Source organism: Diplotaxodon limnothrissa, linkage group LG11, assembly GCF_057381915.1.
Source record: "Diplotaxodon limnothrissa isolate DT_005_m linkage group LG11, D_limnothrissa_male_GT1.1, whole genome shotgun sequence".
NCBI lineage: Eukaryota > Metazoa > Chordata > Actinopteri > Cichliformes > Cichlidae > Diplotaxodon > Diplotaxodon limnothrissa.
Window position 1 is genome coordinate 39,962,007 of NC_140606.1, and position 27,672 is coordinate 39,989,678.

At 47.3% G+C, this 27,672-nt stretch overlaps 2 protein-coding genes across 2 annotated transcripts; one reads left to right on the forward strand and one right to left on the reverse strand.

Moving 5' to 3' along the window:
• On the reverse strand, positions 1–3,777 carry crdhl (cone RDH-like). The gene is made up of 7 exons (XM_085366758.1): positions 3,557–3,777; positions 3,094–3,228; positions 1,816–2,007; positions 1,584–1,745; positions 1,386–1,505; positions 985–1,189; positions 1–176 (listed from the first exon to the last, which is right to left on the reverse strand). Exons 1-7 carry the CDS (start codon positions 3,693–3,695, stop codon positions 71–73), a joined length of 1,059 nt encoding a protein of 352 aa, XP_085222884.1. The 5' UTR covers positions 3,696–3,777; the 3' UTR covers positions 1–70.
• A 1,763-nt stretch (positions 3,778–5,540) lies between these two features.
• Positions 5,541–22,446, forward strand: pogzb (pogo transposable element derived with ZNF domain b). The gene is made up of 19 exons (XM_085366757.1): positions 5,541–5,656; positions 6,769–6,887; positions 6,994–7,074; positions 7,573–7,796; positions 12,447–12,540; positions 12,616–12,771; positions 12,844–12,957; positions 13,040–13,229; positions 13,296–13,447; positions 13,541–13,641; positions 13,728–13,874; positions 13,973–14,107; positions 14,178–14,380; positions 14,478–14,624; positions 15,736–15,795; positions 15,887–15,999; positions 18,691–20,340; positions 20,420–20,456; positions 20,532–22,446. The coding sequence occupies exons 2-19, from the start codon at positions 6,773–6,775 to the stop codon at positions 22,444–22,446; spliced, it is 5,634 nt and encodes a 1,877-aa protein (XP_085222883.1). The 5' UTR covers positions 5,541–5,656; positions 6,769–6,772.
• Positions 22,447–27,672: the final 5,226 nt, after the last annotated feature.

Sequence of the window (27,672 nt, forward strand, 5' to 3'; positions counted from 1 at the left end):
ATCTGTTTGTTTCTGTCCTCATTTGTCCGCAGTCTGCAGCTCCATTGCTTCGTGTGTCAGAGGTTAAAGGTCAGCAGGTGTTCTTCAGTCCGACCAGACGTGTGCTCACCTCCCACAGTTTTCTTGCCACCACATCGTCCTGTCCCTCTGGAGCAGTTTCTTTCTCTGCACAGTCGCTGCAAACACAGATATGAACAATGAACAAGTGACTCAGTTTAATGTGTTTAAAATGGAAATAACCCCAGAAAAGCTCTGCAATGTTTGAACGTGTCTTTGTTCATCAATCAACCCGAAGTTCAAAACCTGCAGCTCTTCTAACGTCCAGGTTCAAAGTTTGCATCGTTGCCTCTTTGACCGACAAGTGGATGCTGACACAGGCAGCTGTAGCTGCTCGCTGCCTGCAGGCGCGACCTGGACCTCTGCTCTGTGTTTGTGCTGTCGGAGCCTCATTTTTAATGACATCGTCTGACCAATAATATGGCCGCTGTTAGGTTAATGTCCAAGAAGGCGGAGCTCTGGTTTAGGTGAGTGAAATTTGTGGGTTTTAATTGGATGTTAGTGATTAGCAGGTATCTGTGTCAGTGTGATAGCCTCTCACAGCCTGCGGATGCACGCTGACAGTCAAGCTAGCGAGCAGCAGCTGAAACAAAGTAGTCCACCCTGTCGCTGGCAGGCAGAAACGCAGAGGGCTTCAGTAACATCATTTTAAAAAGTTATTCCATTTATTCGAACGTGTTTACTACTTAAAGCTGAGAGAGGAGAAATCTCATGAAAGGAAACAGAGAAATGACAGGAAGTGAAAACTCTGATCTCAGAACGGTTTTATTTGTTTACCATTCAGCAGCTCAGACACGCCCACATTTATTATCAGAGCCGTCTACTCTTGTTTTACCTGAATTCTGCTCCTCGGACTTTAACACTTTGAGATGCTCAGGGAACAGAAAGAGGCACAGGTGTTTCTTCGGCCCCTCCCCTGCCTCCTACCTGAAGTAGCATCCAGACAGCTCCTCCAGGCCCGGCGTCACAGCGCAGTACAGGCTGGTTTGGCAGCCCTCCCACGGAGTCTTCATGAGCAGCAGGGATGGGAGCTTCAGCAGCAGCCCGACCAGGGGGAACCAACCCTCCACATGGCGACCCAGCTCGGTCCGGATCACGCCTGGGTGAAGAGAGAACGACGACACACCAGAGCCTGCAGGAAAGGTGAGGACAGAGTCAGGAGGCGGGTTCACAGGTACTTTTGGGAGCTCGGCGGTCAATCACATCACAGCGCTGAGAGGCGAGATAACCCTTCCTCCCGTCAAACCATTTTACAGTAGGGACCTCTGAGGCTTTTGAATATTTACGGGGACCTCTGAGCGTTTGTGGCGTTCAGTGTTTGTGGGGACCTGAGAGACGTCGGGCCAGCTCTCTGGAGAACAGGATGTTAGCCAGTTTGCTCTGTCTGTAGCTCTCCAGAGCGCCGTACGGCCTCCGGCTGAAGAACAGATCGTCAAAGTCAATACGACCTGTAAGAAACACATGAGGTGTTAAAGAAACAACGCAAACATCATCAGCACTGAGATCTTTTAAGAGGTTGGGGGTACCTCCACGGTGGGCAATGGAGGACACGTTGACCACACGGCTGGGGGAGGAGCTCTTCAGCTTCGGCAGCAGCAGATTGGTGAGCAGGAAGTGACCCAGATGGTTGACCGCCAGCTGTGTCTCAAAGTTGTCCTCGGTCAGCTGTTTTGGACACATCATCACTCCTGCAGACAGACGGATGCTCAGAACGACAAAAAGACGAACGGGCATTCACCTGTTCACAGGTGCGCTCACCTGCATTGTTGATGAGGATGTCCAGCCTTTCTTCGCTGTCCAGGAAGTCTTTAGCAAACTGTCTAATGGAGTACGTGGAAGCGAGGTCCAGGTGTCTGATCACCACGTTACCGTTTCCTGTCGACCGGCGGATTTCCTCAGCCGCCCGTTCTGCCCGGGTCAGGTCCCTGCACGCCATCACTACCCGGGCTCCTTAATGCAGTAACAAGTGACAAACACATCAGCGTCCGCTGTGCAAACACAAAACATGATTTTATTTTATATGCTGGAACATGCAGTTGAAATAATTTCATTTTTGCTTGATGCGTAAAGTTAAAAGGTTAAAACTCATAAAACAACAAAGAGATTTTTACATTTGATTCAAATTGATATGAAGACAAAATGTACTGAAAGGTCGATTCAGTTTATTTCATATTCAGCTTGTGTATTCATTTTTTGAAAAGCAACTAAGTAATAAGGTAACTAAGTAAGTGATCAGTAATTAGTAACTAATTGCTTTTTTAAAGTAAGTGGTGAGGTGAAACATGTACAGACTTCAGCTTTCACGAGAACAGAAAGAAGAGTTTCTGTTCCTGGAGTGGGAAACATGGCGGCAGCACTCGGACGCGCCCAGGCCTCGGCTGCTGAGCCAGGATTAGTCGCCCTCGCGCACATCTCGTCTTCTTTCATGACCTTCTAGAAATGCTTTGAACTGTTACAGATGTCGAATGACTTTCAATCACATTTGAGTGAAACGAAGAAAGATTTCCACAGCTGAGCACCACGTTCACTAAAGAACAGCCAATCAAATCAGTGGATCAGTGTTTAAAATAATCAATGCACCAAACAGCTCAGCAGCACCAAGAACCTTAACGACCACAGAAAACACTGAAGTGGAAGATTACAGAATTATTTCCATGGTAAGAAAAACAACTTCACAGCGTCTAAAAGGCCTGAAACGCTGTGCAGGACGATCACTGCGATGCTTTCATGGATGGAGATACAACAAGGTGCAGACCTTGGGTATCGATCAGACTTTAAAACAAGCGCTTTCTGAAAACCGTCTTTGGACATGTGAAACTGAGATGAAGCTGTATCAGGAGGATGGAGAGAAAAGGGTGGAGGCAGTGTTATGGCGTGGGAATGTTTGGCTGGATCACAGGTGTTTCTCAGATTACAATAACACGCCCACAACATGGGACTGTAGTGTTTCCCTGTCAGCAGCTTCTAAAGCTTCGTCCTTTCTTGTAGGAGACACTCGAGTGTTCGGGCAGTAAGACGGGATCAAACCGGGCTGACCTCGGCGTGCCAGATCTCTGCTCGTCTCTTTGCCGATGCCAGCGTTTGCTCCAGTGATCACAACTGTTCTCCCATCCAGACGAACCGAACAGCGACAAACTCCACCTGCGATCCACTTCCTCAACACCGCCACGCCTGCAGACACACACACACACTCTCTGTCAGTACGGCAGCAGTGGGGCGAGGCCTGGATCTGTTATTTCTGTGAGAAACTCAGCATTTGTATTTCTTCATGAACTCTTCGAGGAACGCTGACATTAACCTGCCTGCATCAAAACTGACTCTGCATGTAAGCTCACAGCAGCAGCAGCGGCTCCAGCTGTGGATCTGGACCCCGAATGCAGAACAACAAGAATGTATTTGTCCTCATGCAGGTCAGTGGCTCTCAGTCTGTATTATTAACTGAGACATTATTTGGGCTGTAATGTAACACTGTTTGAATTAATGAGAAGTTAAATCTTACAGATCAGCGTGACTCCCAGCAGAGCTCCAGATCTCAGCATCAGGCAGCCCTGACTTTCCTCTCCCTGGGCCGGGTCTGAGCTGCCGCCGCCACCGGGCCACGGCAGCACCAGGAAGCCCCCAGAATGTGCAGCTTTCATTCCTGCAGGTCAGAACAGACTGAGAGGGAGCTAAACTAGACGGAAGAAGGAGGATTAACAGATTAGAGGAGATTATCCAGCACAGAGCTGCTCTGGAATCAGTTCCACAAACCACCAATCTCTGCCATGGGCAGGAAGAAGAAACTGTTAGTGATGACAGTCGGTCGGCACCTCCAGCAGCAGGACACGGGGGCTCCCCGAGGATGTGCTCTTCACTCTGCTGACCCACGACTGCACACCATCACACAACTGCTTCCTCAAGTTTGCAGACTACACAACTGTGGTAGGTCACATCAGCAACAACCATGAGACCTACGACAGGAGTGAAGTTAAACATCTGGCTGAGTCCCTGAACGTGGAGAAGACCAAAGAGATCATCATAGACCAGGAGAACTCACACCCTGCACACCCCACTGACCATCAGTGGTGCTGCTGTGGAGAGAGTAAGCAGCACCAAGTTCCTGGGTGTGCACATCTCAGAAGTTCTCTCCTGGTCAAAGAACACAGCATCATGGTCAGTAAAGCCCAACAGTGACTCTACTTCCTGCTCAAACTGAGGAAAGCGAGAGCCTCGACCCCCACGATGAGCACCTTCTACAGAGGCATCCTCACCAGCTGCATCACCGTGTGGTACGGCTGCTGCACTGGGCCTGCAGGAAACAGCTACAGCGAGCAGTGAGAGCAGAGAGAGGATCGTGGGTGCTTCTCTTCCCTCTCTCCAGGACATCTACTGCACCCGCCTCACCCAAAAAGCTCTCTGCGTCACAGGTGACTCCACCCATCCGTCCAACAGCTTCTTCAGTTTGCTGCCATCAGGAAGGAGACTGAAGAACCTCGGGGCCAAAACCAGCAGACTGAGAGACAGCTTCATCCATCAGGCCGTCAGGATGCTGAACCTGTCGACCAGACCTGCACCCACGTCTGCCCTCTGACCCACAGTGCCCACAAACACTCGCATTGTGTTGGACACTTGTGTGTATAAGACTTTCATGTTGTTTAGTGTAACGCTGAGGGCCACGGGAGCCCTGCAGGTTCCTGTGTGTGATCTGTACATGTAGTTTTTGACAATAACGTTGACTTCGATGACGCTCTGCTCTTTGGTAAACAATAAAATGAAATAAAATCAGAATAAAATCACTACATAATACATATAACAGTCCTGCTCGCAGCTCGAGTTTCATCTGCTCTGTCAGTAAACTCTACTAACCAAAGTCTAATTTAAAGGTCTGCAGATCCACATCAGCACTCTGTGGGTGTGTGCTTCAGAAACACGGGGACAAAAACGGCACGTTATGCTGCCAGGGCTAGTTATTTTATGAAACCTTCTCTTTGCTCTAAGCTGAAAATGATTCAGAAAATATACATTTTAGATTTACGTGATTTGTGCGGAGACACTCTGGAAAACTTCTGGTTCATTATGACATCACAGCGTGTCACAGGAAGTTCAGTGCGCGTGCCACTGTGTTGAGACCTGGCTGAAAGGTGAGCCTCACCTGTGTGAGGTACTTTTTTCTGAAGCACAAACACCTGAAAAAATAAACTCGTTTTTATTTTACGACGCGCTTTTTCAGCTCGTGACGTCACGGACATTGGTCACGCCCCATCCAAACAAAACAAAAAGAAGATGGCGCCCTGGCCCAAGCGTGGCGGCGGTCCTGGCGCCCGTCGCTCCCCCCGCTCCCCGCTGACCGGCCGCGGAGCCCGCTGTCCCCCGGCCCGGTAATCCGGTCTGCTCGCCTCTATCCTGACGGCCGCGACTCGGTTCAGCTCCTCCACAAAGATTCCACTGACCAATGAGCTGCAGGGCCACCTGAACAGGAAGTGACGTGTCTGTGCGGACCAATCCGCAGTTGTAAAACGGCAGCGGGCGGAAGGCCCGCCCCCTGACTGTCGAACCGGAGCGCGCCTCGAGAAGAGCCGTGCGAACCCGTCCGAGCTCTGCGGTGCCGCTCCAGTTTCAGGTAAGCCCGGCCCGGCCCGGCACGGCTTGTCCCGGCGTCACACGCAGGCCCCGCTGAAGCTTTCGGAAGGCGCTCGGCGTGCAGCGACGAGCTGCCCCCGGCGGGGCGGTGCAGACGGGGTGCGCGCTGCGTGCTGAGCTCTGGTCCTGACCGAGAGCCCGGTGACCCGGCTCGGCTCAGCTGGGCCCGCTCGGCCTGTAGGTTCGGGTCCCCGCCGACAGGCGCGTCTCAGCCGGGTTGAAAGGAACAAAAACCCGGAGAGCGGGCTGAGCGCCCCCTGTGGCGGCAGCTGCCATTACACCTGCAACTACAGCTGATTGAACCCAACTTTATTTAAAAAGATTTACCGACGTCAGAGTTTGTGCAGAGCTGCTGTTGTTTAACTTCACCGTCAGCTGAGCGAATGAAGGCCAGCCTTTGTTAATCACACCACTACTTTATTTAAAATAAGGGCCGTGACAAAGAGACAGAGCACAAACGGCAGCAACAGAAGGCATCGAAACGTCACAGTGACCGGAAGTCTGTCCACACTAACGCCGCTGCCGTGATTGTGCGCGTGATCAGCGGGGTCAGGTCATCCTGATCAGCGTGTTCGGCAAACGCAGGTGTTTGACTGGACTGCACAGGTGTCCTCATTTAAATCATAAATGTTTTAAATCTACCGACTTCTGTTCAAACCGGGACTGAACTGCGCAGCTGTGAGGTTCACTGACACAAACATCAGCGTCTGTGATGCTGATCAAACCTGATGGACCCGTCCTCAGGCTGTGGACGCACCACAGAGTCTTTCAGCTGATTTGTCCCTGAAGGACATGTCTGTTTGTAGTTTTTGGTTTAATGTCACTGTGGTAATGCTGAGAGACGACTCCGCCTTTCTCTCATTGGTCTTTGGGCTCACAGGTGTTCTCTGAAACTAAACGCACTCGAGTATTTACAGCTAAAGTTACCTGTGAAAAGATCACCTGCTCACCTGGCTCTCAGGTTAAATATAACTCTAAGCTGCAGGTGTGCAGTACCAGTGTACCAATGTCATGTGACGTAGTGGAAATGCTGCTGGTCAGATTTTTCTTTTATCGTGGTTACAATGATGGTTTCTCTGGTGGTTTCCATAGCAACATGGATACAGAGTTGTTTATGGAGTGTGAGGAGGAGGAGCTGGAGCCATGGCAACAGGTGGATGACAGTGTGGAGGAAGATGACATGGACTTCATGGACAACTATGGAGAGCCAGGTGAGTCTCAGAACCAGGTCCAAACTCTAAAACCAGTTCTGGACACTCTGGACCTGAGTCAAACCCTAGAACCAGACTCTCTCTCTCTCTCTCTCTCTCCATGTAGTGGAGGATTCTCCATCTCCACTCCCAGTCTCTGAGACTCCACCTCCAAGGACCCCCCCACCCATCACACCTGCTGCAACAGGTATGTGTTCGGTGTTTCTTTGAATAGCCGATGACACAACAGGAGCCCCAGACGGCGTCTTCACTTGGATGCTTAGATCAGTTGTGTTACTGTAGACTCTCACAGCATGACTGTTGACTGTGTGATCTAGCACGAGATGAATAAAGCTGAGTTTACAGGTGTCGTCAGGTTCAGGTGTTGAGTGTGGCGCTCTCTGTCTGATGTTCGTGTGTCAGAGCAGCAGAGCTAACACAGTGTGGAGGAAAGTGGCAGCAAAGGGTCAGCAGGTCAAAGGTAAAAGCAGCAGACCTCTTCTCTGGGACAGGCAGAGCTTCAGCAGCTTTGTTGGAGAACCAAACGTGACGATGTCTGAAGCTGATCCTGGAACAGCCTGAAGCAGCAGAGACGCGGTGCTGTGAGCTGAAGGTGTTCCTGGATGTGGAGGAGCAGTCTGTGCTTCCGCGTCCCTCCGTAAAAGCTTTCACCGAGTCCTTCTGCTAACCTTTCTCTCTTCTTCAGCTTCATCACCTGCCCAGGTCGTCTCCTCTTCCTCTGTGATACCTCCTTCCTCTGTCGTTACCGCCTCCTCCTCTGCCCCGCGCCTCCCTGTTGCCTCCACGGCCCCACGCCTGATGGCTCAAGCTCCACCACTCATCCTGACTCAGACAGCGGGTGGAACGTTCCTACTTCCAGCGGCCGCCGGCACCGGCAGCAGCCAGCCCATCCTGCTCACCACTACACAGGTATGGAAATCAAACGCACCCTGTGCTTCAGCAGGTCAGCCAGGCCGAACGCTCCTCTGTGAAATGAGTAAAACGTGAGAATAACGAGTAACATAACGTGAAACATACATGTGTACTCTAGCGTAATAAATTAAAACCATGAACAATAATCCAGAGTTTAGGCTCCACCCTTTAAACCGCTGCAGGCAGTCAGGCTGTCGGAACAGTGATTTAGTGTTTTGCTCACGATTATTTTAAATCATAATCTTGGTTATTTTGTTTTGGTCACTAAGCCACTCCCTCGGCTGGTCGAGGGCCGGTGTCCTGCAGGTTGTGGACGTGTCCTCGAGCATACACGGCTGATTTAAATGGCTACATTACCTCCTCAACACACCTGTACTAATCATTTAGTTCAGGTGTGTTGGCCCAGGTTGAGATCTAAAACCCACAGGACACCGGCCCTTGGAGATCCCCACCCTGATGTAAAACGTGGGTGCAGCATTTTAAACCTGCATTCTTTCTCATGCCCAGCAGGGGGCGCTGTGAAAAGCGGTCTGTGAGGAAATCCTCTTGCTCAGCTGAGTAAACTCTCTCCTGGTTCAGTGCGACTCTGGTGACATAAAACAGGAAGTTCACTTTAGGATTTTGGTTAGGGCTGGGTTTTGATAATCGATTTATTGATTAAAATTGATTCTAGCTTGGATAACGTAAAATCGATTCATTAAAATCCTGAAAGGATTTTTAAGTATAAATTTATTTTGCCTGAAACGCCAGAATCTCAGGTTCTGCACAAAGACGTAAACTACTCTCTCTCTCTCTGTCTGTGTGTGTGTGTGTGTGTGTGTGTGTGTGTGTGTGTGTGTGTCCCGTCTAAAATCTTGTTTGTTTGTCACGCACACAAAAAGAAAACCTAATTTCTGCCGTTCAACAGGCTTCTGCACAAATTTAAACTTTTTTTAAATTATGCAAAACGCTGTGTCTGTAATAAAACCGCTGTAACTTCAGAGGTAATGTTCATGTGTTGATTAACTTTGACTGCCTGCTCAAACATTTGGTTTAGCATATTTTGAGAGACTATATATAATGAACTGGAGTACTTAGCTTAACTCAACCTTATTGAGCCATCTCTACCACTTGGTTGAGTTATGTTATCCTAAAAAAAACACTAGATGGCACTGTGTCAGGATATGGCAGGCCTCATCTGCCACCCTCCAACCAAGAAATCAGAAAGCAAAAAATCACTCTGGACACATGGACTGTTTTGGCTAAAAACTTTAAAGGTAAGTACATTTTTCTACAGTATAAACATGTCAGAGTCTTTACTGAACATGATTATGTCATTTGATACCAGAAAATAGCTGTAATAAATCCGTAATATTTTTTTAAAAACATGCTCAACCAAATGGTTGATTTGTCAATTGATGGTAAGAGTAGTAAAACTTAGCTAATGTTTAGAACTGCTGTTTTAACATATGAAATTGACTATTTACTATTGAATATAAATAATTTAATGATCTATACATGTAAATATGACTCACTTTCTGTGATTATTTTTTTAGAGTACAGTTTTAAATGACACATGGAAATCAAACCAACTATATTTCTACAATTGTATTTTTTTTTATGTTTATTAGATGGATTGCAAATCCTTTTATGGAGCAAGACAACGCACCTACCTGGCCCTTGTACCTGAAAATTCTCAGGACTCCGATGGTGAACTGAGTGATGATGACCCAATAGAGGATCCAGATTTTCAACCCAATTTTGCAGATGATAGTGATGAAAGCTGCTTTGATGTTTCCCTGGATGAAGATGCTCCTTCAACAAGTAGATCTAATAAACTTTTGCGTAAAATGAGCAAAAAAGGGAAACCTATCCTAAAAACAGTTCCCTTGGATGAAGCAGAGGATACATTAGACCCATCTTCCTCTTTAGTCCCAAAAAAAGACACAAGAAGAATCTGGAAGCATGAGGACATTGAAGAATTTCAAGTTCCAGATGCAAGTTTCGAAACGCCTGACGCCCTACAGTCCCCATTCCAGTACTTCAAAATGCTCTTCACTGATGAAATGATTGATCATATTGCCTATCATACCAATCTGTATTCTGCTCAAGAGTTGGGGGACACAATCAAGACTAGCCCTAAGGAAATTGAAGATTTTCTGGCAATCCTCCTATTCATGGGTGTTTTCAACTTTCCATCGCTAGAGGATTACTGGCACCATGAGTCACGTTTCAGTGTGATAGCAGATATCATGCCAAAGAAGAGATTCCAGCTTTTTCGCCGGTTCATTCATTTCAGTGATAATCAGCAGTGCAATGAGAGTCAAGACCGATTTAAAAAAATCAGACCTCTCTTTGATATGCTTCGTGAGCAATGCCTCCAGATACCATCAACAAATAAGCACAGCGTAGATGAGGTCATGGTAGCATATAAAGGCACAAGGGCTGGCAATCTCCGTCAATATATTGCCAACAAGCCAGACGAATGGGGCTTTAAGGTGTTTTGCCGAGCAAGTTCATCTGGCATCATTCATGACCTGGTCAGGGACCTTCCACATTCTTCAACGTTACCCTCAGTGAAGAGGAGCAGATGTTACCTTTGGGAGCCAAAGTGGTGACAACACTTTGCCAAACCATAACACAGCCAAGGCTTTCTGTTGTGTTCTGTGACAACTATTTTACCAGTTTTAAGCTGGTCCAGCACCTAGACACCTCATTGGGTGTCAAGTGCATTGGCACTGTTCGACCAAATCGCACAGGTGGAGCCACTTTGATGACAGACAAAGAGCTGATGAAGAGAGGGCGTGGAGCTTTTGACTACAGGTCTGCTGAAGGTGTGATCGCAGTTAAATGGTTTGACAACAAATGTGTGAACCTGCTAAGTAATGCTTCTGGGATCATGCCACTTTCAACTGTCAAACACTGGAGCAAAGAGTCCAAGGCGAAAGTTATGATCCCATGCCCATCACTCATCCCTGCATACAATGAGCATATGGGAGGGATAGATCTCTCTGACATGCTGGTACACCTGTACAAGACCCCAGCCAAGTCTACAAGATGGTACCTGCCACTCTTTGGTTACATGCTTGATCTGTCCATTGCAAATTCCTGGCTGGTCTACAAGAGGGAATGTGGACAACTAAACCAGAAACCAATCACACTCAAAAGATTCCGCCTGGCAGTTGCGCATAGCTTGAAACAAGTCAACAAGCCAGCATCCAAAGTTGGCCAACCATCATCCAGCTCTCCACCACCACCAAAGAAACGATACACCCCAAGACCCTCACAACCACAGCCAGATGTGCGATATGACTGCTTTGGGCATTGGCCACTTCACTGTGACAAGCGAGGCCGATGCAATTACTGTCCAAAGGGCGTCTCAAGATGGAAATGCCAAAAATGCAATGTTTTCTTGTGCTTGAATGCCAGTCAGGAATGCTTTGCAGTGTACCACCAGAAGATCTAATCATCAAGGGGTATTGGTGAAGTTGCATGAACGGCAAAAGAAAAGAGCCAGAACTGTTTCAGTGTGTTCTCAAATTTTTCAGTGCAAAATGGCAATGGTATATAATATACCACCAGAATTTTCTGGAAAATAAAAAAAAAATGTTAGTGCTGTTCCAACACTACAGTGAAAAGTTTATGTTAACAACAGGTCAAAAGTGAATTTGTATGTTTATGAATTTTCGGTAATTGCAGATCAAGTTTTGATCAAATTTACAATATTTTTGTGTTTTATACATTTTGTGGTTTGTTATTATGACGCCCACTGTTGAAATGGAATCCAACAATGTTTGATGTTTTACTACCACAATAAAGTGGGTCAAACACAAAATTGGGTAGTTATTGTTTTGCAAAATGAGTATAACCTTTACTTTTTTCTACTAGTTATGTCTGTAGAACTTTATGTAGTTGTACTATAGAGAGACATCTCAACCGTTTGGTAGAGGGTAATATTTAAAAAACTATAAGGTGTGTATAAATTTTTTTTTTTTTTTTGATTGTGATCATTATTGACCTAAAGGAATAGAAAATATGAACAAATAATTTTTTCATTGTATTTATCTTGGTGAGGCAGTCAAAGGGTTTTAATGGTTTTCTTTCGTTTTTGATGTACTGCAGAATATCCATCCATCCATTCGCTTCCGTTTATCCTTTTCAGGGTTGCGTGTGGCGCTGGAGCCTATCCCAGCTGTCATAGGGCGTGAGGCGGAGTACACCCTGGACAGGTCGCCAGTCTGTCGCAGGGCGAACACACATAGACGTAGACAACCATTCGCACTCACATTCACTCGCACATTTACACCTAATGGCAATTTGGATTATCCAATTAACCTATCCCCACAAGCAGAAGTACTGCAGACTATTTTTATAAAATCCCAGAACAGAAAAACCACCTTCATGTTTTTCTGTTTTATCTTCAGCTACTTTGACACAAAGGCCTCGCTGTGATGCTCACACCTTTGATAAAGTCTTGCGAGTGTCAGCTTCCTTTCTATAGGCAAAATTTCCCAGATTCAAATCGAATGGAATAGATTCTAGACGGTGACGATGTCCAGTCTGAGAGGAGCAGGAAGCAGGGGCAGATTTGGGGGCGGGACTACATCTGAGATAAGCTGTTGAGTCTCCACGTTGTGTCATGGTGATGTCGTGTGTTTGGATGTACAGGGTTTCCCGGTGCAGACGGTGGTGAACCCCGGCGCTCCTCTGGTTCTGAACCTGCAGCCGGGTCAGACGGTGCAGCCGCTCACGCTCATCCGGTGTAGGTCGATCTAATTGGTGACGAAATCCGTGATCGATGTCAGCCGATCGCTAATCAGCCGTTTCCTGTCCACAGCCCCGTCGCTGGGTCAGCTGGTTCGGCCCAGTGTGGGCGTGTCGCCGGTAAGGTCAGGCCCCGCCCCCTCAGGAGGTCCCACCCAGCCCGGCTCGACCTTCACTGCCATGCAGCTGCCCGCCACGCTGACGATTCGCACCAGCACACCAGCACCCGGTGAGCGTGACACCTAGAGTGGGAGGAGCTTCTTTTAGGACGACTCAAACTGACCAGTTTCATGTTTTTCAGTTAACCTCCACGTGACCCAAGTGGGCGGAGCCAATACACTGAAGGTGGCTGGGTCCCCCGCCCTCCCCTTAGGTTCAGCCAATGGCGTCACCAGAGCCACTCCCATCAGCAGCGGTACACCAATAACCTGTCAGTGCTTGTGTGTGCTCAGATTTGTTACGTCTTACCTTTGTGTGTGTGTCACCTGCTCCCACAGCCGCTCGCTCCGCCCCTTCGACTGTCAGCACAAACTCGGCTGACTCCACCCGTGTGGTGATGAGCGTGGAGGAGTTTTATTATGGCACATTTGAAGGTGATCTGAGTCTGAGGAAGCCCCTCCCACTGGGAATCAAAACCTCCACCTTCACCTGCCAGATCTGCTCTCACCTGTCAGAGAATAACCTGAGGTGAGCACCTGAGCACACGCGGGATACAGATGCGGTGCTCTGTATGTTTAATGTGTGTGTGTGCAGGTTGATGCAGCACATGCTCCAGCACTCAGAGCTGATTAATGGCGGCGGCGATGATGACAGGAAGTGCTGCAGGTTCTGTTACCGTCAGTTCTCGTCTGACGCTCAGCTGCAGAGCCACGAGGACCAGGTGCACGGCCCCACCCTCTCCTCCTGTAAGACCCACACACGGAGTGCTTGCCTGTGTTTTTGCATGTGTGACGAGCTGCGTTGGCTCAGGGCTCACCTGTCACCTGTCTGTCTCTCAGGTATGTGTCGTATCTGTGAGTGGGCGTTTGAAAGCGAGCCACTCTTCTTAAACCACATGAAGTCCAACCACAAACCGGGTGAGATGCCTTACGTTTGCCAGGTGAGTGACCACTGACCCGCCCCTTCCCACCTACGGGCCGTCCTAGGTCAGGTCTGATCCTTACCTCAGGTGTTACGACCTCGCAGGTGTGTTCGTATCGCTCGTCCTTCTACTCGGACGTCCTTCAGCACTTCTCCAGCTTCCACAGAGACTCGTGCTTCCTGCTCTGTATTTTCTGTCTGAAAGTGACCAGAAATCCCGTCAGCTACCGGCAGCACCTGCTCAAACACCAGGTAAGCACACGCACCAGGTGTAGACGAACAAACACCAGGTGTAGACTTCCTGCAGTGGAAGTGGATGGGTCTTTTAATTTGAAATTCTCTGTTCCCAGATAAACCAGGCCTTCCACTGTAACAGGTGTCGTCTGCAGTTTGTTTTCCTCAAAGACAAGATGCAGCACAAACTGGAAAACCACCGCAGCTTCCGCCGCCCGCCTCAGCTGGAGGGCCTGCCGCCGGGGTCAAAGGTCAGTGCCTTCGTCTTGATTTAAATGTCTTGCTCCAGACAGGTGGCATTACTGGTCCATGTGTCTTCAGGTGACCATCAGGACCTATGGCAAGATAAGGCCCTCGGTGACATCAGGAGGAAGCCGCCTCCTCCAGAACCCCGCCTCCCTCATCCAGCCAATCAAGATCAAGATGGAGCCACAGAGGTCTCTGATCCAGAAGAACCCCACAGCATCAAAATTACCGCGGTCCCCGACCAAGAAGCTGGGCAGCCGTCGAATCCATGGCAACAGGTGAGGCTGACGGTGACAGGTGACGTCGATTTTGGGCCCCTCCTCTTGTGTTGTTGATGTCACATGATTCAGGTGTGTCTCTCCGCTCCTCCTGCAGGAGGTCAGGTGATGACGACAGGTTGGTGTGTTTGGAGTGCGGGACCGACGCCTCCGATTTCTCCGCCCACTATCCGACTCACGTCCACTGCCTGCTGTGCCCCTACAGCAGCTGCTGCTCCCGGGCCTATGCTGCTCACATGATCAAGTAAGTAATCCGAGTACTGCAGGAGTATTCTTTAGCAGTAGGGCTGCCACGATTAGTCGACTAGTCACGATTACGTCGACTATCAAAATCGTCGACGACTGATTTAATAGTCGACGCGTCGTTTGAAGCTTTGTAAGATCACAAAAGACGCAGGAATAAGTAGCAGGATTTAAGAGTGTAATAACGGACTGAAACAGAAGATGGCAGCACTGCATGTACAAGGATGTCAGCTACCGTTAAACCCCGAAGAAGAAGAAGAAGCAGCTGTGTCCCAGAATTCATAGCGCAGCCCAGCTCAGTTTCCAACAATGGCGGCAGCTAGTTAGTTTTAATATTACTCTTATTATTCTTTCTGGGTCACAAAATAAACGTTTAACATATTTTCAGGCGAGAATGTAGCTGTGTAAACCTCAAATATCTGCTCAGTTTATCAAGACACCACATATTTTCAAAAGCGCTCCGACGTTTTCGGAGACGTCTGTTACCCATTAGCTCGATAGCTAGCCGGGGGCTAGGCTAACTAGAGCTGTGAGAACACCGGACTCCCGGCTAATCGTTTTCAAACCCACCGCCGTCTTTCGCTACTCAGGTTAAACATGATATATGAGTCACTTAGATAACTTAAAATGTTATTGTTTGGCTTTTTTTAGTGTTTTATTTGTTCCTGAGTAAATCGGTTTGGCTGAGATTAAAGTTATAGTTTTTACACAGCTGAATAAACGTCAAGCAGACAGCTGATCATCAGAAGTGTGAGATGCTCCAGAATTTACTCCGGTGTCCTGTTATATTTTAGATAGCAAGGAGTTTATTAAACTTCACCGAAACAATCTGCAAATTTCATTAAAATTTAATAAACGATCATCTTGTCTTTATTGTTAGTTAGCACCTTAAACACTTAAAGCTGTAAGCTAATGATAGTTATATAAGAGCAGATGCTGCTGGTGCAATAAGCTGTAGTTTTACGTCCAATGGATGATGATCTGATTAGTCGACTAATCGCAAAAATAATCGGTGACTAGTCGACTATCAAAGTAATCGCTTGTGGCGGCCCTATTTAGCAGTAGTGCGTGCAGTAATCTGGATTTATGGATGCTCGATCGTTTATCTGCAGCCACCACGTCCCGCGCTCCAAAGACAAAGCCGTCCCCCTGCACAGGCTGCCTCCTCCATGGTGAGAACCTCATTGATCTGATCAGGTTGGTCTTCGTGCTGCCGATGAAGCTCCGCCTCCTCATTTTCTTCTTCTCTTCCTCACCGCTCAGCCCGTTCCACCTGCAGTGCTTCAGGTGTGAGTTCAGTTCTCAGACAGCTGACCTGATGGCCAATCACCTGCTGATGAACTCGGAGCATCACAGCACCACCTGCAGGATCAGGAGTAAGACCGCACCACCACAACTACACCCATAACAACACAATCTACAGCAACAATCGCTGCTACACCCAAACAGGCTGCGTTCAGCTGCTCGTTTAAAACAAAGGGCAGCTCAGTGGGTACAGCACGCACACAATGTGTACACATGTACATAACATCCACACAACAGCCACACACCATGTAGTGTGTGCATGTACACTTGTGTAGCTAATAAAGTGTCAAGCAGAGGTTTCTTCATGGTGCAACGTTAGCGTCTCCACAGCTGCTGCAGAGTAGCACAAACACCCCGATGAGGATAAAGTGGAGCTGATGAAACTGCTGTTCGGGGGGAAATCAGCTGACGTCTCTGAAGCTGAAAGGTCGACGGGTTCTTGGCGTTCACAGAGGTCTCTCTGTTTTCCTCTTAAATCACACTTTTCCTGGTGGGGAGCCTGGAATTGATCCATCGCTGTGACGGCAAAGAACTGGAAGGTTTCCAGTCTCTGCAACCGGGGGAACAACAGGGGAGGGGTCGAGGTTTACTCAGCCTAACAATCGCTGTTTAAAGTTTGTAGATGCAACATGGAAAATTCCAGGCTTGTCCACTCATCCAACCTTGAAGCAGTGTTAAAGATCTGTCCTCTGGCTCTCGGCTGCCTGAGCTGTAAATGTTTACTTGGGCACTTCCTGGAGCCTCAGCTGTGTCGCTCAGTCTGAAGGCTCCAGTCCCGTTCTTTGCATTCTGCTCTAAACGTCAGTCACGTCAGGGTGAAAGTTTTGGAGTGAACAAACTAACCTCGGCCTCGCAGCTTCTCCTGTATGAAGAATAGTGTACAGGCTTTTGTCTGCACAGCGGAGCCAGAACATCTGGATTTTTCTCCGTTTCAGGAAGTTATGAGAAGTGATTCAGCTGGGAAATACAAAGCCTGGATTTTTGATTCCTTGGTTGGTAGATGGTTTCTGCTCCTCCGGTTGATTAAACGTCCCCACTCTCCCCACTCTCCCCACTCTGCCTCTGACTTCCTGAACAACACGGAGCTGCTGCTCCCATTCATGCATGTTTTCTTGATGCACGTGTATGTTTAACCTTTTAAATGTTTTTTAATTAAAATAAGATTTCACTTAATTTACTCCAAAGCGTTTAACTGTTTGATCCAGGTTCTACTCTGTAGCAGCTGTGGAGACTCTAATGTTAAACTGGTTCACAGAGGAAGCATGCAGTTGCAGTTATCAGGGAATAATCTTGCTGTGATTAAGTGTTTTTCAGCAGTGAGCAGCAGAACAGGCAGAGATTAGTGCTGTTTCTCAACACTCAAGTACGCAAGTCTGCACTCACGTTCTTGCTAGTCCATATTTCATAAGTTCACACGGGAATCTGGCGGTCTTCCCGATAACGCAGCGCGATCGTTCTACAATTGGAACAACAGTGTAGGTGATGACATCACAGCTCCAGATAAGCAATTTGGCAAAATTTGCTTTTACATATGATCGGTTTCATGTCTCATAACCTTCATACAGTTAAACACAATCACTACATGACAGAAACACACGCTTCATCTCTCTTAGTAGAAACAGGAGAGATGTTAGAAAATTTTAGTAATCACTCAAAGCTTACAGCCGACAGCTGCAGTAATTCGGAAGAGAACTGAACAAATATTTCAAATATAATCTGATCATTGTCGGATCCTTCAGGATCTCCACGTATTAACACACTGCTTTTGTTCCCGGTGAAAATGTTTCCTCCTGAATTAAAATCTTTTTAATATTAGATTTAATTCAGAGTCAGCTGTTTAAATAAGAACAGCACATTTTACATCAGGGGATATGACGGGTGAAATTCATACTGACAGCTCTCAGAGTAAGGCTTTAAATTTAAATAAAACGGTGCAGTTATGAAGCTGAACTTTAATCTCAGCCAAACCGATTTACTCAGGAACAAATACAACATTGAAATGAAACTAACATTAACATTTATCTAAGTAACTTATATATCATTTGGGGAAATGGCCTGTATTTGTATAGTGCTTTACACATCCATTCACACACACATTCACACACTGGTGATGGCAGCTACATTGTAGCCACAGCCACCCTGGGGCGCACTGACAGAGGCGAGGCTGCCGGACACTGGCGCCACCGGGCCCTCTGACCACCACCAGTAGGCAACGGGTGAAGTGTCTCGCCCAAGGACACAACCACCGAGACTGTCTGAGCTGGGGCTCGAACCGGCAACCTTCCGATTACAAGGCGAACTCCCAACTCTTGAGCCACGATCGCCCCGGCATCATGTTTAACCTGAGCAGCAAAAGTCAGCGGGGGGCTTTGAAAACAATGTGCGAGGAGTTCGCTGTTCTTGCCGACTCTAGTGAGCCTCAATCACCCTGTCAGCTATCAAGTATACACAAGTGTGCATACTCAGAAATAGCCTAGGTCATGCTGATGTCAGGATTGTGATATAGATGCTAGCTGAATTTTTTTTTTTTTTTTAGTGATGGCGGCGTCTCGGCCAACCTGCTGACGCACGTACAATGGTATAAAGATGTCACTTAAATGTGATGAGAGTTTTATTAGCTCTAGATTTCAGACTTCTCTTTTAAAGACAGGACGTCTCCGAACCTGTGTCAGGTCGGTGTGGCTAGGTTAATTCCAAAGAATCAGATTGTTAAGTTGCTGAAATGTAGAGTTGATCCAGCCTCTTTTTGTGTTTTGTTCCAGCCTATGTTGAACCGGACATCCAGTTCTGCCACAGTGAGGAGCCACAATCTTCAAAAGGAAGGGATCTAGATCAGAACAAGGACTTTCCTGACCCCTCCTGGAAGTCAGCAGATGGTTGGAAACAACCAGCAGGGGTTAATGATGCCTACTCTTCCATCTGCCCCTTCACGCAGAACAGCGGCCCTCACCACTTCCTGTCCAAGAGCAGCGACGCCATCGACTACTTCAGCCTGGTCTTCCCGGCAGCACTCATTGAGCTGATCACCAATGAGACCAATGCCCACGCCAAAACTTGCCGTTTCCTCAGCAACACCTGCCTTGACTGGATTCCTGTCACCACCCACGAGATCAAAGGTTTCATCGGCCTGGTTATTCTGATGGGCATCCAAAACCTTCCCGACCCGTCGCACTACTGGTCCTGGAGTCACTATGACAACAGCTACACTTTCTATCGAGCAATGAGCTTTAAACGCTTCAAGCAGATCGCCACTAACATCCGCATGGGCAGCTTCACCACAGACGAGTACCGTGGCACCAGCAATCCCAGCGATTCGATACACATCTTCAGGCCGATGCTGGAAATCCTGAGCAAAGCCATGTGGAATGCCTACCGGCCAAACTGCTGCCTAACCATCGACAGGGCGCTGCTGCCCAGCCTGGAAGAGGGCAGCAGCCAAACCAAAGGGAACCCGAAGACTCAACCTCAGGTCTGGCTGCTCTGTGACTCAAAGTCTGGTTACTGCCACCGTCTCTTCATACAGATGGGGGTTAAGTCGGGTCAGGATCCAGGCTTCACCGTAGTGCCGGAACTGGTGAACGGTCTGGAGGGAAAACACCACCAGCTCTACCTTGCTAACTCGCTCACGTCTGTTCCACTTATGCAGAAGCTTCTGGATCAGGGCATTTATGCCTCCAGCTCCTTCCCTCCTCCCAGCTCCATCCTACCCAGGGAGCTGTGGGAGGAGGGCGAGCTAGAGAAACCAGGGGACTTCCTACAAAGACAGTTTGGCCCCCTGCTAGCCACTCGCTGGAGGGATACCAAGGAAATGGGGTGTCTATCAACAAATGCAACTCCAAATGAGCCAGATACTGTTTGGAGAAGGTCTCAAACCAAGGTAGGTGGACTGGACCCCATTGACCGCCCCATGGCCTTCCGCTTGTTGCAGGAGAACATGCGGGGTGTCGACATCTGCAAGCAGCTGCTGGCGTGCAACCCGCTGGGAGGGGTCCCTCAGGACCGTCATTGGCGCAGCCTTTTCTGGTTCCTGATCAACCTGAGCATCGTCAACGCCTTCATTGTGCTGCGTGAGAGCCGCAAAGAGAACCCTCCCGCCTGGGTACAGGATGGTCTTTTTACTCAGGTAAATTTCCGCAAGCGCTTGGGCAATCAGCTCGCCAAGTGTGCCCAGAAATACTTCGAGACAATGGAGATTGCAACGTCGCGCGTGACAAGGAACGAGGTTGCAGAGGAGCCAGTCAAACAAAGGCACAGGATGACGAAGATCAGTAATGTGTCCAAGAGGTGCAAGAACTGCAACTTGAAGAACATCCGCCACGAGAGCGTGTATGGCTGCATCGTCTGCAAAGCCAACCTGTGCAAACAGCCAAGCTGCTTCTGGGAATATCACGGCTTGTCGTCTCTAAACAAAGGTCAGTATTTCACTCGGTAACTCTGAAAGGAGCTGTTTTATTGCTCTGAATTTCAAAGAGCTGTTTTTGTTTTTTACAGGATCAATCAAAGTTGGGTTTCTCAAAGACAGAATAAGGTATGTGTTGATCCACACAGTTAAATGTTTGATTATTTGATGTGAACTACTAATAAAAGTTTGTCTTTGCTGCAGTGGAGCGATTGAGGTGGATGAGGTTTTGGACAGCGTGGACGAGACGATGGGCCCTGTGGAGGACCTGGACTTTTCTGATGATGAGAGACTGGACGACCTGGATGACGCTGAAGAAACTGAAGAGGTTAAGGAAGACTTTATCAAAGATCCAGAGTTCCATATGCCATCAACAGCAAACGGCCATGCCCAACCACCGGCCATTGCACCTGCCTCTAAAGAGCGTGAGGATTTCCTGACCGCCCGTCAGCTGAGGATTGCCCTGTTTGCTCTCTGTGATGGACTCCGCCAGGCCTCTCGCGTCTTTGCAACAGAGGCTCCGCTTATCCGATCCTGGCTGAAAGAGGCCCGGAAGCGTCTAAAGGAAAAAGAGCAGGAGCAGAAGGTCCAAACCAATGGTGCGGATCGTATGGTGGCCTGGGTGCTATCCATGCGTGAACAGCAGCTTTCTATCACAGAGAGCAACCTCTTCCACAAAGCTTCCACCCTCAAGAAGAAAGGAGGTTTTAGTGTCTCCTTCCGCATCTCTTACGACTGGGCGGTGAACTTCATGCTGGAGCACCGACTTGGTGTGCAGAGTTCTGGCAGGGCTGCGACACTGGATCGCATCCTGCCGCGTTTTCTGGAAGCCAAAGTAAAGACCTTCAAGGAGTTTACCCAGAAGATCATCCAGGCCCACAAGCTGACAAAGAGCACCGTTGCCGCGATGGATGAGCTTTGCATCTTTGTGGACTTGAGATTGGTTCAGGAGAAGTCTCGCCGCTCAGAGGCCTTGGAATTCACAGGGTCTTTGCCTCTGCTCACCGTGTACCTGACGGTGCTGGCTGACGGCACCATGCTACCTGCTCTGGTGCTGGGAAACAGGAAGCTCAATGAAAGAGACCTGCCAGAGTTCATTTTGCTGGAGGCTATTCCAGAAGGGCTGTCGGTCGAGGAAGCGTTGGACCTCTGGATTAATAAGGTGTGGCTGCGCACCGGCCCGGCTCAGCATAGTAAGTCAATGCTGGTCCTGGACCGGCATCGGGAGCACCTGGGTGATCATTTCCTCACCTCCATCAGCAGCTCAGGGACTCTGCCAGTGGTCATCCCTAGTGGGTGCTCCTTCTGTCTGCAGCCGCTGGAGATCTGCATGAAGCCGGTGCTGCAGCGCTTCCTGCTGTCACGCTGGTCAGAGTTCACTGCCAGGAATCCAGTGGAGATCAAGGAGACATCACCCCAGTCCCTCCAAGCAAATGTGGGTCAGGTGTTATTTGACTGGTTGGTCGAGGCTCTGACACACCTGAATAAAGTCCCACAGCTTTGGAAGAAGTCGTTTGACCTGACGGGTCTCCTGGTGGGGCCCAAAGAGGAGAACGTGGAATTGGACAACAGAACAACAGCTGATAAAAGAGGCGGGATTCAGTCCGAGCTACTGACAATGCTGACTGAGATCCTGCTTGGTGCTGAAGCTTCAGAGACAGAGTCTCCAGATCTGCTGGAACTGGAGGATGAAGAGGACTCAGAGGAGGAGGAACAAGCTGTGAAAGAAGAGACATCAGAAGAGAATCAGGAGGACAAAAAAGATGAAGAGAAGAAAGAGAAAGAGGACAGGGAAGAGACGAGGAAGGAGTCAGAACAAAGAGAGCAGATGGAGGAGGAAGGGAAGGAAGCTAAGGAGAAAGGTAGGACAGAGGAGGAGATGGTGGAAGATGAGGAGGAAGACGGGAAGAACAGTGAGGAGAAACAGGAGGTTAAAACAATTGAGGAGGACAGTGAAGAAGAGGGCAAGGAGACAGAAGAGGATAGGAAGGAGGTGAGCAAGGAGAGAAGAGAGACCAGGATAGTGATTGGCGAGGAGGTTGGGGACGAGTGGAAGATAACAGTGAAGAGCCGGGCCGAGGCCAACGGCGAAGAGGGCAGCAGGAAGGAGGAAAGCTGAACTAGGTGGAGGTCCACAAGCTTGACTTTGCACCATCTCTTAACACTACAGGGGGACGGTCTGGGGGCGGAACCTTCTGTTGGTGAGGGCACACCTGTCAAGGTATCGACTGTAAGCAACTGCAGCTGTGTGCTAACGTTACAGGCACTGGGGGTTTGGGGGCGAACCGGGGTACAACGGTGGAAACGGCTCCTTGATCGTTGCGTTCTCAGTTTCTTTTATTCGAGCACCATCTAGTCGACGACAGGGGAACTGCACCCCGTTCGTGTGAACCATGCGGACAGATGGGAACATTTTTGCTTCGTTTGTTATTTTTGGTAATAAATGAACCTTGAAGGTGCTTTTCTGACAGACATGTTGGAGTTTTACACAGAAAGGGATCGTGGAGTGGCCGAGTCACCGCTCATATTATGTTTTTGTATTTACAGTAAGATTTGTTTCCAGACCAGCCAATCAGGATCCATCTCCATCTGCTCTCATAGTTAGGTCTGTTTCATAAATAGTTAAAAACCTCTCCAGAAGTTCCTGCGTCCAGGTCGACTCGTTCGGCCAATGTGATCCTCCGGGAAAACTGACACGGAAATGTGCTAACAAACCGAAACGGTCACAAAAAACGACCGCAGGTGAAAACATCGTGTGGAGGTGCAGATTCATCACCGCGTGCAGAAAGTGAGCGTGTTTTCTAATGTGATCAAACGGTTCAGTCATTAAAGTGAGCAGAGGTGGACCTCCGCCTCGATGGCATCATATCATACCAAAAACTCCACCCGTGTTCAGAGCATGAGTGGAGTTTGGGTATGATCATGGGTGGTCGCAGTAATCCCACTCAGGCGATCACGTCAACCCTAAAGCGAAAAACGCAAGGCGAATGCTGGTTCTCTTCTGATGAACAATGGAGTCCTGGAAGCCGATTGGCTAGTCTGGATCTTGTGGCCAGGAAGTGTCCGTCTGATTATGACTCCTCGTGAAGCTGATGATGTTTTGGTGCTGCTGTACAGACTTTAGATAATGTTCCTCATTAATAAAACTAGAATCTCTACCTCTGAGTCCGTCTCTATAACTCTCAGAAAACAACTTTATGTTGTGCCTGACGGTGACTCTGCACAAATCAGCAGAGCGCCATGTGACTTTTATCTTATCAGGTTTACCTGCTGTTGGCTTGACGAGCTGCTGAAACTAAACCAAACCGACCAGCGGGTTCAGAGTCTGAGTGACAATGACAATGCAGGAGGACGCTTTCATAACAAGTCACTCAGAGACACTTTTCCCTCAAAGCTCTGAATAAATTGTGATCAATAATCAAACTTTATTGTTATTCAAACACCTTTAGTGCAAGTTATTGCAGAGCTACACAAGTAAAGGAAAAAATGGCCTTTAAGGACAGAAAGTTCAGAAAATGTTCAGCAACAATATTCAGCTAAAATAAATGATTAAATGCTTGCAGATAAAATGAAAAGTCAAATGCATCACGAGCAGTGTTGGGAAGGTTACTTTTAAAATGTATTCCATTACAGAATACAGAATACATGCCCCAAAATGTATTCTGTAACGTATTCCGTTACGTTACTCAATGACAGTAACGTATGCTGAATACTTTGGATTACTTAATATATTATCATGCTTTTTACAACAACGTGAATGTACTATTGCTGTGTGATTTATTACTATTACTGAAGGTCCGCGACTCCGAACTGTAGTAAAGGGACCTCTGACTAATACGGCGGGGTCCCTGTCGGCTCGTAGCCGAAAAATAGCTTTACTTTGTTGTGTGGGTCACTTTTCTTGCGAGAGACAGAGAGAGGCGTTGAAAGGCTGCTTAATGTTTCGGAGGAAAACACGAACACGGTGTACAGTCGAGTCTTAATAGCTTACTTACAACTGGGCTCGTCAGGCTCTCTTCTTGGCTGCAGTGGTTATTATTATATTTACATGCTTCCAGCTCCCGTTTTTCCTCAATGACAACTCGTACCTTTCCACTCCCCTTTTTCTCCCTCCTCGCTCACAGACCCATAACGTGTATGGCAGTCCATTCTTCCTGCAGCACGGACTACACTGCCCATGATGCTACATTCTTTAGAGCTATGCTTGTAGCATTCTGCCTGTTAGCTTAGCACAACAACAACAACAACGAAAAGGCGCTCTCTCACCCAGGAAACACACAGTCGCAGAGAGAGAGAGAGAGCGTCGCCCTGTAACCATGGCAACCGTAACGCTGCCGCCTGGAACAACAGAACGTAGCTGTCAAACAAAACCCAAACAGTCCTGACCCGCGACAATATGAAACAGGAAAGTACCGCAGTGTAATCCATTTATTTCAACAAAGTAACTGTATTCTGAATACCACCTTTTTAAACGGTAACTGTAACGGAATACAGTTACTCATATTTTGTATTTTAAATACGTAACGGCGGTACATGTATTCCGTTACTCCCTAACACTGATCACGAGTGAGTTCAGTCTGTAAATGCAGGTGACTGTTCAGGACTGGCGAATCAGTGCTGGTACAGGAGCAAGAAAACAGGAAATAAAGTTTTCTTCAAAAAATCTCTTCCAGCTGTTTCAGTATTGGCCTCCGTGTAATCAAATCAAATCAAATCACTTTTTTTTTTTTTTTTTTTTTTTTTTTATTGTCAATCTGAGTAAACCATGTGACCCTGGCTGTCAGCTGCCAGGGTCACATGGTGCTACAGACCACACGGCTGCTCAGTGTCTAGTTTCATTAAAGTAGCTAATGCGTCCAATCAGAGCCCAAAACAGCCGTGATGTTTCAAATTAAAATGCTTATACTGTTAGTGACGTGCACGTAATGAAACAGGAAGTTACTGTGACACACTCTTACCTCACAGTGTTTGAGTTGAATGGGAGCTGGGATACCCCCACCCTGGTCCTCATAAAGATAGACGATGATGATTTACTGAAGACTGAACTGAAACCGTTTAAAGCAGTTCTCTGCTCTCCGGTTTGAGAGCATCACTCTCAGGTATCTCGCTCGTCTTCACGGCGCTCTGTGTGCTGGAATAAACCTGCAGGTTAAGCAGATGTGAGTTAGTCACGCCTCTTAGTGAATGCCAATGATATGACTCAGGCCGAGCAGGTCCCTTCATCAGTCTCAGGTAAGAAGAAGGGTCAATTTCAAGATCCTGCTCCTTCCTTTCAAAGCGCTTCATAACCGCGCTCCTCCATATTTATGTGATCTTCTCCGTACGTACTCGGCTCTCCTTCAGCTTCCTTTCTGTCTGCTCACCTGACTTCCATGGGACTCAGAGCCTTCAGTCATTTTGCCCGACAATTTGGATGCACCTCCACCAGATCTACAAACTCTCACCACTTTTATTATTTTTTATTAAGAGTTTTTTCTTTTTAATACATATAAACAAAAAGAGAAGAAAAGGATTACAGACGTTCTGTACATTCGGGGTAATTAGCCACTTAAGGCTGTGAAATATAGAAGAAGGAAAGAAATATAAACATAAGCATAATATTTCCCCAGATAATAGAATCCCTGTAAAATGCTCCCACCCAGGTCACTGCCCTAGACCTGTACACTGTATTTCCACACCTGACATGAGGTATCCTGCACAGACAAAGGTGCATTCACAAAAGTGAGTGCTTTGGGCAGATTTTAGGGTATAGTTGGCTCAGAGTGTACAGGTCATGACCCCAGGTTAGTCTGCCCTCACTGAGCTTTGATTGCACTGTGTTGAGGAGCGTCCATGTTTAAATTTAAACGGTCAGGAAGGGAGCAGTAGCAGATTTGACCCTGCTGCCACCACCTGGGAGCTTCAGGTTCCTGATAAGGACCTCAGTCATGAGATCAGGTCAGCTTCACCCCAGTTTCAGATGTTGTGCAGCTCTTTAGATGTCCTTCCTGAGTGTACCCAGAGGTTTGCACCTTGCTGTAAACTCCGTATCTCCATCTATGATGCCATCTCTCAGCCGTTGAGCTGCGATCGTCCTCCACGCCGTTTCTGACTTTTATTTTTAGAACATTTTCTTTAGTAATTTTTGTGGTGATAAACAACCAAACAAACAGGCAACATATTAACATTCTCTGACATAAGACCATTTAAGAAAAAGAAAGAAAGAAAAACATGTCATAGGCGAGATTTATAGAGATTTACAATGTTCCAGAGTTCTTGTTCATTCACCCAAGTATCTGGCCTCTAGTGATGGGATTTCCGGCTCTTTTTAGAGAACTGGCTCCTTCGGCTCGGCTCACTAAAAAGAGCCAGCTCTTTTGGCTCCCAACCGGCTCTTCAGGTTGCTTTGTTGCTTTAATTAATTAATTATGGACAACAATATAAAATTATGCACAAAAGGAATTAGTAATGTAAAAAAACTTGGTTTTCTTTATATATATGTTTATATATAAATATTTATGTGTGTATATAAGGTAAGACAGAACTTTATTAATCCCTCGGGTGGGTTCCTCTGGGAAATTCGGATATATATATATATATATATATATATATATATATATATATATATATATATATATATATATATATATATATTTTTTTTTCATTCAAATAATTTAAAAAAGTTAATTTACCTGTTACTACCACATACCCAATCCGATTGTTGGTACTTGCTGGCTTGTGTAGCCACTAGGTAACAAAAGCTCAACACGGCCCCTAGCATCCTGGAGCACTTCCGTTGTGTTTTGGAGTTTGTACGTGCTTTGTCTCTAGGGGCCACTGTAAATATACTTTTATTTATTAACTCCACATAAAATGTAATAAATAAATTATAAAATACAAAAACCAACTATTTACATTTCAACTTTTAACTACTTAAATTTTCGGCTTTTTCCTTTTAAACAAATTTAAAGTGAAACAACACAAAACACTGCAAACCACAACACAATAAAATATGGAGAGAAAAAAAAGGGGGGGTGGGGGGAGAACGCCCAGATCTTTAATTAAGGGAAAGGTTGTCATTTAGAAATATTAATATCACACTCAACTGACTGCGTTTTATCTTCCCATTGCACTGATGGGTGGACAGTTGTTAGGTGCCTGTGCATGTTGTTTGTGGAGCCGGCTCTATATGATATCCTTTTCTTGTAGACTCTACACTCTGCCTTTGTTTTGTCATAAGATTGAAATGGTTCCAGACTTTGCTTCTTTTCTTGGTGTCACTCATTTTCTTTACTGCACCTTTCCAATGTAAGGGTGTTGTCTCTTGTTGCTCCCGGCTCTCTTTCTTTCCCTCTCCCTCCTGCTC